Source organism: Oryctolagus cuniculus, chromosome 17 (assembly GCF_051225735.1).
Source record: "Oryctolagus cuniculus isolate XC-2025 breed Fujian yellow rabbit chromosome 17, ASM5122573v1, whole genome shotgun sequence".
Taxonomy (NCBI): domain Eukaryota; kingdom Metazoa; phylum Chordata; class Mammalia; order Lagomorpha; family Leporidae; genus Oryctolagus; species Oryctolagus cuniculus.
The window spans coordinates 59,039,343-59,054,226 of NC_142883.1; the positions used below are offsets into that span (position 1 = coordinate 59,039,343).

Consider the following 14,884-nt stretch of genomic DNA (forward strand, 5'->3'; position numbering starts at 1 on the left):
TGAGCACTACCACAAAAACTGGATTTAAAAAAAAAAAAAAAAAAAACCTATGTTTGAAGATACCGAGATAGACCAAGGCCAAGGCCACGGCCACCAGGAGTTGAGAAGTCAGGAGATCAGAGAGAAGGAAACTCATTGAAATCTGTCCAACCCCCTTCCCTGAATTTCCCTTGAATGAATGTGCCAGTTAATAAACAGCAGAGCCAGAGTTGAAAAGGTGCCCAGAAAGACGACGCTATTACAGAAAAATTAAGCTAGAAGTTAGGGCGAGGCAAGGGAGACAAAAAATGGAATGGAGAGTTGCTGAGGTCAGACATCTGGAGCTGCGGTTCGTCAGTACAATTGCCACTTGGTAAAGCAACTCCGAGAGCAGCCACTAAGAGGGTGGCTTTTAATCGAAACTCCATTGCTGTCAATTCCCAAATTGAAATATTTCTCAGAAGTGCTCAAGGATGGAAAGTTAGTGTCATCAGGACAATCCCCTGGGGAAAGCCAAGGTTTTGTTAGTGAAGAAATCTGTTAACCGTGCCTCTCCTGTATCCTGTATGGCTTTCTGCTACTAAAAGGGAATAAAAATCTCACCCCTTAAAAAATTAACCTCAACCATGCAGATAAAAGGTGTGTTACCTTTCAAACAGAAACTATAGCCTTAACGAGAGAATTAGGAGCAGACAGCTGTCTCTTCTTCTTCTTCTTTTTTTTTTTTTAAGATCTATTTATTTATTTGAAAGAGTTACACAGAGAGAGAAGGAGAGGCAGAGAGAGAGAGAGAGAGAGAGAGAGAGAGAGAGAGAGAGAGAGGTCTTCCATCTGCTGGTTCACTCCCCAAATGGCCACAATGATCAAAGCTGTGCCGGTCTGAAGCCAGAAGCCAAGAGCTTCTTCCAGGTCTCCCACACTGATGCAGGGCCCAAGGACTTGGGCCATCTTCTACTGCTTTCCCAGGCCATAGCAGAGAGCTGGATCGGAAGTGAGCAGCCGGGACTTGAACCGGTACCCATGTGGGATGCCAGCACTGCAGACAGAGGCTTTACCTGCTATGCCACAGCGCTGGTCCCTGCTGTCTCTTCTTTTTGTGTGCTTCAGTTTGCTTTTTAAATTTTTGTATTTAGTTATTTGAGGGAGGAGGAGAGAGAGAGAGAGAGAGAGATCCCATCCACTGAAGAGAGAGAGAACATCCTATCCACAGATTCACTCTCCAAATGCCCACAACGGCGGGCGCTGGACCACACTGAAACATCGAGCTGGGAATGCCATCCAATCCACTTCTCCCACGTGGGTAGCAGAGACCAGGTCACACAGAGCACAGTGCACATCAGCAGGAATGCTGGAGTCTGCTCCCTGGGCACTCTGACATGTGATGTGGTGTCCTCCTCAGAGTCTTCATCATTTAATGAAATAAATGCCCACCACTCTTTTTTGTAACAGCTTTATTGCGCTATAATTCTCATATTGTCTAAGTGACCCCTTTCAAATACACAATTCACTGGCTTCTAGTCAATTTACATCTGTAAAAGGATCTGTTAAGGCTCACTAGTGTGGACTTGAGAACACTTTCACACCTCAAAAGGAAAAAGGAAACATCATATCCTTCAGCTACCATAACCTATGCTCCCCTCCCCACTCCTCAGCTAAACAACCACTGATCTCTCTGTCTATGGATTTCCCAGTTCTGGACAGTTCAGTGAATGGAATCATTTAATAAGTAGTCTTTGGCGATGAGCTTCACCCACGTAGCATGTAGTCAGACAAATATTATCCGAGTGTCTGACTATACAACATGTGGTTATGCATCTGCTGATGGCCATTCGGGCTTAACCTTTCAGCTCTTATGAAGAATAATGCTATAAATATTCATGTGCGTGGGCCTGAAGACATGTTTTCATTTCTCATGCTGTATACCTTGGAGCGGGACCGTGGGATAATCCGGTAACTGTTTAATTCTTGGAGGAGCTGACAAATGGCTCTCAAAATGGACACTGAATACTCGTTATTATCTGATTTCTGACCCTAACTACCCCCAGGGATATGAAATGGGACCTCATCGTGGTTGTAATTTGCATTTGCCTGACGACTAATGATACAGGAGCATCTTTTCTTGGGTTTAACAGACGCTGGTAGATCTTCCTTGGACAAGTGTCTATTCAAGTCTTTGCCCATTTTAAAACTGGGCTATCTGCCTTTTTTTAAAGATGTATTTATTTATTTGAAAGGCTGAGTTACAGAGACAGAAGCAGAAAGAGAGAGAGGTCTTCAATCCGCTGGCTCACTCCCCAGATGGCTGCAAAGGCTGCAGTTGCACTGATCTGAAGCCAGGAGCCAGGAGCTTCTTCCAGGTCTCCCATGCAGGTGCAGGGGCCCAAGGACTTGGACCATCTTCTACTGCTTTCCCAGGCCATAGCAGAGAGCTGGATCGGAAGTGGAGCAGCTGAAACTTTAACCGGAGCCCATATGCACCACAGCGCTTGTCCCAGGGTTATTTGCCTTTTTATGATTGAGTTGTAACAGTTGATTATATACTCTAGATACAAGTCCCTTATTGGCTATATGGTTTACAACATTTTCTCTATGTGGCTTGTCTTCACTTTTTGAATGACGTCCTTTGAAGCACGATAGTTTTTATTTTGATTTTGATGGCATTCACTTTATCAATTGTTTTATTTTGTTGCTCATGCTTTTGGTGTTCTAAGAATATTTTGCCAAATTCAGGGTCATGAGTAACTGCTATATTTTCTTCTAAGAGTCTTACAATTTCAGCTCTTACATTTAGGTCTTTGGTTCCCTTCGAGTTCACTTTTGCCTATGGTGTTAGGGAAGGGCCCACTTCCATATTTTTTGCATGTGGATATTCAATTGTTACCCCTCCATTTGTTGAAACAACATTCTTTCCCCATTAGATAATCAAAAACCACCCGTGTCAAAAATCAGATGGCCATAAATAATGCATTTATTTCTGCATTTTCAATCCCATTTCATTGAAGTGTGTATTCACTGTTGTGCTGGTAACACATGGTCTCATCGCCACATGGTTAGTAAGTTTTGAAACCAAGAAGTTTGAGCCCTCGTACTTTGCTCTTCTGTTTCAAGATCACTTTGGTTATTCTGGGTCCCTTGGAATCAGCTCGCCAGTTTCCATGAAAAAGTCAGCTGGGATTCTAATGGGGATTTTGGTGAAACTGTGCAGCAGTTGGAGGGGCAGGCATTGTGGCTCAGTGGCTAAAGTGCCACTTGGGACGCTCACAGGCCACATTGGGGTGCCAGTGAGAGTCCCAGCTGCTCCACTTCCAAACCAGCTGCTAGTGCATCCTGAACTGAAGGACGGCTCCTGTGCTTAGGTTCCTGCCACCTACGTGGGAGACCCAGGTGGAGTTCCAGGCTCTTGGCTTTGGCCTGGCCCTGTCCTGTCTGTTGCAGGCATTTGGGGAGAGAACCAGAAGATGGAAGATCTCTCTCTCTCCATGCCTTTCAGGTAATGAAAATAAATAAACATTTTTTAAAAAGATAAATTTTTTTTTGGTTCAAAGAAGTCTGGAATCTATGCATATGAGTATAAGAGTAACATAATTCTACTCCCTCTTCCCCTTTCTGTGCTGTTACTGCTACACATATTGCATCTATTAATGTTCCAAACTCAATAATACATTCTTACAATTAATTTGCCATCTGTAGTCATTTCCTTAGCCCAACACAGCTCTGCACCCACCCGCTTCCTTTCTGTTGCTATTGGTAATTATACAAGGGTACTTCAAAACAAATTTGCAGAAAATGAAATCAAAAGATACGTTTAAAATGCAAAACATTTTTGAAATCCATGATTTTTTTTTTCATAACATGCATTTTTCATGAACTTTCCGGGGATCTCTCACATTCTATGTTTATTACCTTTTATGTTTTCCAACCAACATACCCATAAAATGCCCATTAGTTTATACAACCGAGTTTCTAAATCAATTAAGAGAAGAAAGAGGAAATGATGTATCTGTACTGTACTATCTTTTGTAATTATGTAATGACCTTTACTAATATGTTTTTTTTCAGGGTGGGGGGAAATATGGATGCAGAGTAACACCTGGGGTCACTTGCTTTCAGCCTGAGGAACTTCTCCAGGATTTCTTGTAAGGAGGACCTGCCAGCAACACTCCTTTGAAGGAAGTTTCTGTGGTGAGATCCCAGGAGGGTTTCTCCCTGTGTTGTTCTCTGGTTTTCTCCTGCAAAGGGGCAGGACTTGAGTTCAGCCTGTATCTTGGCTCACCTCACAATTACCTTTCAACAAAACCTCCCATATATATATATATATATATATATATTTAAAGATTTATCTATTTTTTTGAAAGTCAGAGTTAAGAGAGAGAGAGAGAGAGATCTTCTATCTGCTGGTTCACTCCCCAGATGGCTCCAATGGACAGAACTGGGCCAGGCTGAAGCCAGGAGTTTCTTCTGGGCCTCCCATGTGGGTGCAGGGTCTCAAGCACTTGGGCCATCCTCTGCTGTTTTCCCAGGCTCATTAGCAGGGAGCTAGATCAGAAGTAGAGCAGCCAGGACTCGAACCAGGGCCCATATGGGATGCCGGCACTGCAGGCAGCAGAAACTGGCCTATTTATGAGGCGGTGAGTGGTGCCTCTCCGGGCATGAAGCCCCCTGGGAATTTTATGACACCTCCATCAATTCCACATGGAGTTCAATCTCCGTATTTTTCACAGCATCTTTTCTCATAGGTCTAGGTGAAGCAGGTGTATCTCAGGAAAGGGGGCATTTTGATTGACAAGTAAGAGGACAGAATAACACATGAGGTTAGGGCACCAGACCTAACGAGCTGCCTGCCCAGACCTGTAGCAATTCCTCCAGGTCAGGAGAGAGCAATCCTGGATGACCACGCAGGGCACGGAGTTAGCTCAGGACCAACGCTGAACACGCATGTGCTGTGCGAGCTGAGAAGCAGCTGAGAAAACTCGAGAGGCACAAAAGACGCAAAGCATTCAGGGTGGGTGTGGGAGTCATGGAGACCAGCAGAGTGTCTGCCGCATCTCAGATGCCAGACCGCGCTTAAAATAAACCACAGCACAGCAGACTGACTCCTAGGGCAATGGATGGGAGACGGGTAACAGCTGGGCCAAAGGAAGTGGTAGGCAGATGAGCTGTTCCCAGTCATGCGGTTTGTTTTTAAAATTAATTTATTTTTATTTATTTGAAAGGCAGAGTTACAGAGAGAGACAGAGAGAGAGAGAGAGAGAGAGAGAGAGAGATCTTTCATCCACTGGTTCACTTCCCAGATGGTCTCAATGGGCAGGGCTGGGCCAGGAGCCAGGAGCTTCTTCCGCATCTCTCATGTGGGTGCAGGGGCCCAAAGACTTGGGCCATCTTCCACTACTTCCCCAGGCCACAGCAGAGAGCTGGACTGGAAGTGGAGCAGCAGGGACATGAACCGGCACCCATGTGGAATGCTGGTGTTGCAGGCGGCAGCTTAATCTAACACGCCACAGCGCTGGCCCCATGTGTTTTTATTTTGACATTTTGTTCTTGGTGGACTCCCTGCGTTATAGGTAGAAAGGCTCAACAGTCAGCTAGAATTTGGGGCAAATTTTTAGAAACAAAGTTAGCAATAGTTCTTCAATATTTAAAAACACAAGAGTACTTCAAAGTGTTTGTGGAAAATGGAATAAAAAGGCAAGTTTTCATGGATGCAAAATTCTTTTTAAAAAACTTTTAGGGCCGGCGCCGCGGCTCAACAGGCTAATCCTCCGCCTTGCGGCACCAGCACACCAGATTCTAGTCCCGGTTGGGGCCCCGGATTCTGTCCTGGTTGCCCCTCTTCCAGGCCAGCTCTCTGCTATGGCCAGGGAGTGCAGTGGAGGATGGCCCAAGTGCTTGGGCCCTGCACCCCATGGGAGACCAGGAGAAGCACCTGGCTCCTGCCTTCGGATCAGCGCGGTGCGCCGCCATTGGAGGGTGAACCAACAGCAAAAAAGGAAGACCTTTCTCTCTGTCTCTCTCTCACTGTCCACTATGCCTGTCAAAAAAAAATTTTTTTTAGGCCAGTGCCGCAGCTCACTAGGCTAATCCTCCACCTGCAGCACTGGCACCCCGGGTTCTAGTCCCGGTTGGGGCACCAGTTCTGTCCCGGTTGCTCCTCTTCCAGTCCAGCTCTCTGCTATGGCCCAGGAAGACAGTGGAGGATGGCCCAAGTGCTTGGGCCCTGCACCTGCATGGAGACCAGGAGGAAGCACCTGGCTCCTGCTTTGGATCAGCACAACGCGCCGGCCAGAGCAGCCATTGGAGGGTGAACCAACGGAAAAGGAAGACCTTTCTCTCTGTCTCTCTCTCACTGTCTAACTCTGCCTGTCAAAATATATATTTTTAATATTTATTTATTTATTTAAAAGACAGTTATAGAGAGGCAGAAGCAGAAAGAGAGAGAGAGAGAGAGAGAGAGAGGTCTTCCATCTGTGCTTCACTCCCCAAATGGCCACAATGACCAGAGCTGGGCCAATCAGAAGCCAGGAGCCAGCAGCTTCTTGCTGGTCTGCCATGGGGGTGCAGGGGTCCAAGGAGTTGGTCCATCTTCTACTGCTTTCCCAGGCCACAGCAGAGCTGGATCAGAAATGGAGCAGATAGAACTTGAACCAGCGCCCATATGGGATGCTGGCACTGCAGGCACCGGCTTTCCACCACAGTGCAGGCCCCTCTTTTTTGAAATCTATGCATATGAAGAATCTTCAGAAAGTTCATTAAAAATGTACATTATGAAAAAACTATGCATGAATTTGTTTTGGCACCCAAAGGAAATTATCTTTTAATTATATTTTCCATGAATTCAAAAAATGTATTTTTTTAAATTTATTTGAAAGGCAGTAACAGAGAGAGAGAGAGAGAGATTTCCCATCACTGATTCACTCCCCAACTGGCTGCAGAGCTGAACCAGGCCAGGCTGAAGCTGGAAGCCGGTTACTCCATCCGGGTTTCCCACATTGGTGGTGGGAACTCAAGTACTTGGGCCACCAGGCGCAATGGCAGGAAGCTGGATCAGAAGCAGAGTAGCCAGGACTTGAACCCAGCACTCCGTTCCAAGCAGCAGCTTAACCTGCTGTGTCACAACTCTCGCCCCTTCCATGACCCTCTGGAAGTACTCTCATAAATGTGTTTTTGGCTCCGGCAGCATCTGTCCCAGGGTTTCACACTTGGATACCCTTAAAAAAATTCACCCATGTTCATATATGAAGACATCCACAGAAACATTTGGGGCAACTACAAAACCTAGGACGTGGTCTCGGCGCCCATCCATAGGAGGCTGCTCCATCAGGTGTATGGCCACATACTAAAGTTCTGTGTACTCCTAAAGTTGTATTGATGAAATGCCTGAAGTCTGTAGATCTTAAATAAAAGGTTTCTAGGGGTCAGTGCTGTGGCATAGCTGGTAAAGCCGCCGCCTGCAATGCCGGCATCCCATATGGAAACCGGTTAGAGTCCTGGCTGCTCCACTTCCGGTCCAGCTCTCTGCTATGGCCTAGGAAAGCAGGAGAAGATGGCCCCAAGTGCTTGGGTCCCTGCACCCTTGTGGGAGACCCGGAAGAAGCTCCTGGCTCCTGGCTTCGGATCGGCGCAGCTTGGGCTGCTGCGGCCAAATGAGGAGTGAACCAGCAGATAGAAGACCTCTCTCTCTCTCCTCTCTCTCTCTCTCTCTCTCTCTCTCTCTCTCTCTCTCTATCTCTATCTCTGCCTCTTCTCTCCCTGTATAACTGTGACTTTACTGTAAAATAAACAAATTAAAAAGAAAGAAAGAAAGAAAGAAAGAAAGAAAGAAAGAAAGAAAGAAAGAAAGAAAGAAAGAAAGAAAGAAAGAAAGAAAGAAAGGCAGAGTGATAGACACCTTCCATCTGCTGGCTCAAGCCCCAGATGGCTGCAATGGTGGGGGCTGGGCCAGACTGAACCCAGGAGCCTGGAAATCCATTTGGGTCTCTTAGTGGGTGGCAGGGGCCCAAGCACTTGGGCCATCATCTGCTGCCTTCTCAGGATTCAAACTGACACTCCCAAGGGGGCAGGCAGGCACCCCTAGCTGCAGCTTAACTGTCTGTGCTACAACACCCACCCCCACCGCAACCCCTACACCCCAAAAATGTGCACGTTTTTGAAGCACAAGCTTGTGAAGTGAAATGCCCAGTTTCACCTAGTGCCACCTGCACCTTACAACCTTGTGCGCCTCCTTTTGCCGATCTGCCTGCCACGAAAGCAGATTACCACAATTACTGCTGTAGTGGCTCACTCATGAAAAGCAGGCTACCACAATTACTGTTGTAGTGGGTCACACCTGGAAGTCTTAGAAGGCGGAAGCTCTTCTCTCTGAGATGCTGCAAGGCTGTGAAGACTGACAGGAGCCTGGAGGGGCTCCATTCTGGGCTTTTGCTACTTAGAGTGCAGCTCTGGGACCAGCAGCACCGCTGTCACTCAGACATTCCCTGGAAATGCACACTGCCGGGCGCCCAGCACACAGATTGAACCAGAATCTGCACTCTGCAGGATTCCTAGGTGGGAAGCCACACGCTGGCCCAGAGGCTCACCCCTGGTGCCATGCTGTGCTCACCAAGATGCACACACAGAAGCCCAGTCTCCAGGGTAAGCCTCCTGCATGGGAGATGCCAAGGTGCCTGTGTGTGCAATTGAGAATCCTGCACAACAAACCACATCCCCTCCTTCCTGCTCCCTCAAAGACAATGTCTCAAATAACCACTCAAATTCATAGGCCAGGTACCAGATACCAATCACCCTGCATTGTGGTTTGAATAGGATTTGGCTCCCCACACTCAGGCGTAAATTTATACCTCAAAGTTGGGCGAGCATTTGGTTGCAACAGTTAAGCTGCTGCAAGAGACCCTGTATCCCATATCTCAGTGCTTGGTTAAAGTCCCGACTGCTCTGCTCCTTATCCAGCTTCCTGCTATTGCACATTCTGGGAGGCAGCAGACGATGGCTCAAGTACTCAGGTCCCTGCCACCCACGCGGGAGACCTGGATGGAGTTCCTGGCTCCTGGCTTCATCATGGCCCAGCCTTGGCTGTTGCAGGCATTTGGAGAGTGAACCAGCAGATGGGAGAGCTCTGTCTTTATCTCTATGCCTTTCAAATAAAATGAAAACAAAGTCTTAGGAAAACAGTTCATGATTAATGTTAACAATTGATGGATTAAGGACAGAGACTTGGTCTAGTTACAACATTCAGGGCTGGGTTAGTGGGAGATTCCTGGGTCATTAGGGGCTTGCCCTTGGATGCTACTTCTTTCTCATTTTATAATAATCTTTTTATCATTGGTAATATTTATTTTTAAAAAGTATGTTTATTTGAAAGGCAGCATTACAGAGAGAGAGCAAGAGATTGATCTTCCATCTGCTAGTTCACCCTCTAGATGGCTGCCAACAGGTCCAGCTCAGGCTGGACCACATGGGTTCAGGGGCCCAAGCACTTGGGCCATCCTCCACTGCTTTCCCAGGCGCATTCACAGGGAGCTGTATCAGAAGTGCAGCAGTCTGGACTTGAACCAGGGCCCATATAGGATGCTGGCACTGCAGGCAGTAGCTGAACCCACCAAGCCACAGCACCAGCCCCCAGGGGCTTGTTCTTGTTGTTTCTTATTTATTTAGTGACAGATTAAATTATTTTAAAGTCAGTTTCATCCCCCATGATGGTCAGCCTCTCGTTCCACAGCCTGGGCAGGTCTACAGTCACCCAGGATGCCAGCAGGTATTGATAGGTCTCTACTCCTGTCTTTCCCTGACCACACCCAACACAGAGCATGGTGAACCTGGGCCTTCGCATCCTGTCTAACAGATGAGAAGACCGAATCTTAGGATTTAAATACCTTTCCAGCTGCCGACAGCTGCTTAAGCTCTCAACACTGCTATGATATAGTCATTTGTTTCACCTAATTCTCTCATTACCGTATGACCTTTCTGTGGTAAGAGCTGCCATTCTGGGGCCAGTATTGTGGCAGAGCAGTAGAGCCGTTCCAACACCAGCATCCCATATGGGCACTGGTTCTGTCCCAGCTGCTCCACTTCTGATCCAGCTTCCTGCTAATGTGCCTGGGGAAGTAGTGGAAGGTGGCCTATGTGCTTGAGCACCTGTCACCCACGTGGGAGACCCGGATAGAGTTCCTGGCTCCTATGGCCCAGCCCTGGCCATTGCAGCCATTTGGGGAATGAACCAGCACATGGAAAAATCTGTCTCTCTCTGTCTCTCCCTCTCTGTAACTCTGCCTTTTAAATAAATAAACATGTTTTTAAAAACCTGTAATTCTTTTTTTTAAGATTTTATTTATTTATTTGAAAGTCAAAGTTACACAGAGAGAGAAGGAAAGGCAGAGAGAGAGAAAGTCTTCCATTCCTCTGGTTCACTCTCCAATTGGCCACAATGACTGGAGCTGTGCCCATCCGAAGGCAGGAGCCAAGAGCTTCTTCCGAGTCTCCCACACGGGTGCAGGGGCCCAAGCACTTGGGCCATCTTCTACTGCTTTCCCAGGCCACAGCAGAGAGCTGGATCGGAAGTGGAGCAGCCGGGGCTCGAAGAATTACAGGTAGTGTCTTTACCTGCTACGCCACAGCGCCGACGCCTGTAATTCTTTCTTGATCTTCAGGGCCCAGTTTGAAACAGGAGCTCCATAAATATTGTATAAAATGAAAGGCATCATTAGCTAGACCCACGCACAACAAAAGGTTGATGGGTAAAAATATATAAGCACGAGACATAGGTCAGAAAAAGCAGGAGCCGGATGACAAGGTCAGCTTTTCCCTCCGTAGGATGGGGTTAGGAGGGGAGCAGGTGCCACCTCTTGTTTTACCTGAAAGCCTGGCCTCAAGCCTTTGTCATTCTGACCTTGCACCATATCCAGTCTCCAGGTCATGGTCAGAGCTGTCCGTGCCAACATCCCCAGGGCAGGGCGTGGGCGAGAAGCTGGAGCTAACAGAACACACTTGTCTTATCCAGCCTCTGTTTCAGCCACAGTCCCCAGCCAGCACCCACCTGCACAGAACGCAAAGTGTGCTCCCCAGAACCTGTAAAGCAGCTAAGAATTAGGCCTGTTTGCACCACACTGCAGCCCACCAAAAATCCCCAGCTCCGCCCTGCCTCCCACACAAGCTCTTCCTCATCCTTAACCCCACATACCCGGGTCCCACAAAAAAACCAGCACGAGAGATCAGTGAGTTACTCTGATGTTTATTTTAATGCATCTTAGTCCACACAGTTGGTATAAAATCAGAAAAAGCAAAGCAAAATAATAATAATAATAATAAGGGTCTGGAGTCTTAGCATCGGAGGGCACCGTATTTACACGTACAGTTGGTGGCCGGTACAAGTCATTGCCAGACAGTCCTTGGAGGCACAGAACATTCTAGACCTGGCCAAGCCCCGGGGAACGCACCATCCCGGGGGAAGAAGGGAGGGGTCTAGATGCCAGTCCTGCAGCTCCGCCCGTAAGAGAAAAGTGCGAGTGATGAGAGCATTAGAATTTATTCATTATAGGAATAGCGGCAGCCTAGCTAGGTACAGAAGCGGTCTTAAACCATTTATATTACACGGAATTATTCAGGCCTCCTTTAGGGCGTAAAATTGTTAATTGAATTTCCAGTGAGTCGTTTAGAGGATTAGTGAGAATAAGGAATGGTAGATACATAGCACCATGTCATGGATTTCTTGTCACTGCCTGCTCACTGACATGGAGAGGACTCCACGCGCAAGGGCAGGTGTCCCAGGGGCCAGGGCGGCGTCTTCGCCACGGTTGCTGTTCAACGCGCAGGGACACCCATCATCAAGGGCTTTGGGGCCATTGTTTTGTTTCTTTCTTTTTTTTTCTTCCCCACACTTTGGTTTTCTAGGAGGTGGAGTGGGAGGGAGGTATCTTCTTTCAGATGAAAGGGAGGGGACCAGATGATGTTCTACTTTCTTTGGGGGCAAAACAAAATTTAAAAAAAAAAAAAATCAAAAACAAAAGTACTGAGCTTGATTATACTGTTAGGATGTCAGGTTCCTTAGCTACTTCTTTAAGGTTCAACACGAGCCTGAATGTCAACAGAGAAGCCGAATACTACTATGTACATATATGTAAAAAGTGTTATAAATAGGTTTTATAAACCATAGATATTATATACATCTTCGATCGACAGCAACTGCTTTCTATTTGGTTTGGATTCACTTGGGGCTGTTGGGGCTAGCGCTTTTAACTTTTTTCTTAGTTTCTGGTTTCTTTCCTCCCTTGCCTGGGTAAGCTCGGAGCCTCGGACGCACGCACACACGCGCGCGCGCACGGGGTCAGGGTGCCTCATTCGCGTTTCCGCAAGATCACGTAGACTACGCCGCTGAGGAGGGCCAGCGGGAAGGCCACCCAAGCCAGGATGTAGGCGAAGCCGTAGGAGTAGTCCGAGTTGAGATGCCACTCCGTGTGCCGCACCGTGTAGATGGCCGCCGCGCTCATCACGCACAGACCTGCCAAGGAAGGCACACGCTGCGTGACCGAGAGCTCACGGTAGGGGGCGCCCTCGCATGCACCCAGACACCCCCAGCACCGCCTGGGGAAGCACAATTCCACCTTGGGAGGCATCTGCTGTCAGGTGCAGAATGCAGAGGAAGCACCCGGAGGTGTGGGAGGATGGAAAAGAACCTGCTGTCCACTGCCCACCTGGGCTGTCTTGGCCATTTCCGGTCAAGGGTCTCCAGCCCATTTCTCTCCAACTGTCCCCAGTTCCCAGGTCACACTGCCCAGGTGTGGGCAGTGAGTGAGTGAGCGTTCAGGCTACAGGATCCACCAGCCCATCTTGTTCCCGGTGTGGTTGGCCTTGGAGAGCCCTGGTAACCGGTGACCCACTCTACAAATGGGCAATGGCACAGTCCGAAATGATCAACAGGTGAAATGACCGTGATTGGATTTGTGCTGTGGGCCTGGTGCAGACAACAGGGGCCTCCAGTGCCCTCAGCAGGGCTGCCCTGTGGGAGGTGCAGCAACCAAAGCCCACAGGCACTGTTGGGCAGCAGCCAAAGGTGAGGACGGCGCAGGAGGAAGGGGTTGATTAGTGTGGGAGCAAAGCTGTTGAGGAAGGAGACTCTCGCCACCCAGCTCCATCCCACCTGGGGGCCCCCGGGATTGGGCTTGAAGCTCGTCAGAGGCACAGGTAGATCTGGCCACCCTCCCTAAACACCAGTGATGTGAGAGGGAGAAGAAAAGCCTCCACCTTGAGCCCCAGGCAGCAGCCAACCCAGCGGCCCATGCCCATGTGACAGTCAGTGTGCCTTGTGGGGCGGGGGAGGAACGGGGATTGGTGATGTCAGAAGCCCAGTGAGGAGTCGCACAAAGCCCAGTCTGTTCCCTCCTGAAAACAGGGTCTTTGAGAAGCTGTGAGTGACTCTATTATGAATCCAGCACACCGCGTAGGATTCATGTGGTTCCAACGCGCCCCACGGCCAGGACCACCTACATCTAACCTCACTGCTATTTGGGCTATTTCTCAGGACACTGCAACTTTGTTTGAACAAAATGCAGAAGTGGAACTGTGTCCACTGATAAGACTGGCCTGAGGCAGCCCGGAGGAGAAAATGCCCACTTAGGGGGGCCACTGGCGAGAAGGCCACACCGTGGTCTTGGAACAACAGGGGTATGGGGAGCAGGACCTGCTACCTACAGGAAGTCCAGGAGACAGTCTATGTCACAAGCATGCACTTCTGATTTCCTGGAACACGCTTTCCTTGCCTTTGGAGTTTCTCAGTATCTCTTGCCTCTCTCCAACAGGCTCATTCTTGTCTTGAAGAAATATCAGAGGGGACGACGTTGTGGGAATTGTGATGCCAGCATCCCCAATCAGAGCACAGGTTCGAGTCCTGGCTGCTCCACTTTCGATCAAGCTCCCTGCTAATGCACCTGGGAAGGCAGTGGATGATAGCTCAAATAGTGCATCACCACCACCCATGGGGGAGACCAGGATGGAGTTCCTGGCTCCTGACATTCAGACTGGCCCAGACTGTTGCAGCCATTTGGGAATTGAATCAGCAAATATAGAGAGAAAAATATCTTCCATCTGCTAGTTCATTCCCCAAGAGGCCACAACAGCCAGAACTGAGCCAGGCCAAAGCCAGGAGCCAGGAGCTTCATCCCAGTCTCCCATGTGGGTGGCAGGTGTCTAAGCACTTGGACCATTCTCCGCCGCTTTCCCAGGCCATTAGCAGGGAGCTGCATCGGAAGTGGAGCAGCCGGGACACAAACTGGTGCCCATATGAGATGCTGGCACCGCAGGCAGCAACTATATCCACCACAATGCCAGCTCCGGAAAAAAATTTTAGAGCCTGACCCACAACAGAAAAAAAAAAAGGAAGCTCAGCCATGGAAGACAGCCAGGTGTGACAGAAGGCTTACAAGACAAGACAATGCTTATCGTGTGTGTAAAGCTTCCGAGGGGCGGTGTCTGACCAGTGCCAGTGTGAAAGTGCCCTGGCAGCCACGTGGAAAGCAGCTGTGCCCTGATGTCATGGGCAGAGAGAAAGCATCGGGTTCTGTGCTTGGCCCCGAGGGGCCAGGAGCGGCAGGATACACAAGCGCAGTGACTAACCAGATGGCTGCACCTGCACAGCTTTCATCCTCACAGACTCCCCCAAACGAAGGAACCCGAGCTTAACTGCCATCAGCAATAAGTTTAGATGCCCACGAATTCAGAGGAAAACACCTGCTTTCTCTATTGGGAGTCTGATGTTTCAAGGAAGATGCGAGTGGTAGTATTACAAGATTGCCTGTACACCCAGAAATATAGAAAAGAAAAGCTCTTTGGCTAAGGGCTATCTGTCTGAACCTTGAGAATCCCTTATCCAACATTCTTGGGACCAGAGGTGTTTCAGATGTCAGATGTCTTCAGATCTTGG

At 48.5% G+C, this 14,884-nt stretch overlaps 1 protein-coding gene across 2 annotated transcripts in view; it reads right to left on the reverse strand.

The window, feature by feature from the left end:
* Positions 1-11,180: 11,180 nt before the first annotated feature.
* Positions 11,181-14,884, reverse strand: part of PMP22 (peripheral myelin protein 22) — a 33,764-nt gene continuing 30,060 nt past the window's right edge. For both annotated transcript variants that reach the window (XM_008270703.5, XM_002718844.6), the window contains exon 5: positions 11,181-12,466. In XM_008270703.5, coding sequence (XP_008268925.1) covers positions 12,303-12,466 — 164 coding nt within the window. In that variant the 3' untranslated portion in view covers positions 11,181-12,302. The remainder of the gene's footprint in view (positions 12,467-14,884) is intronic.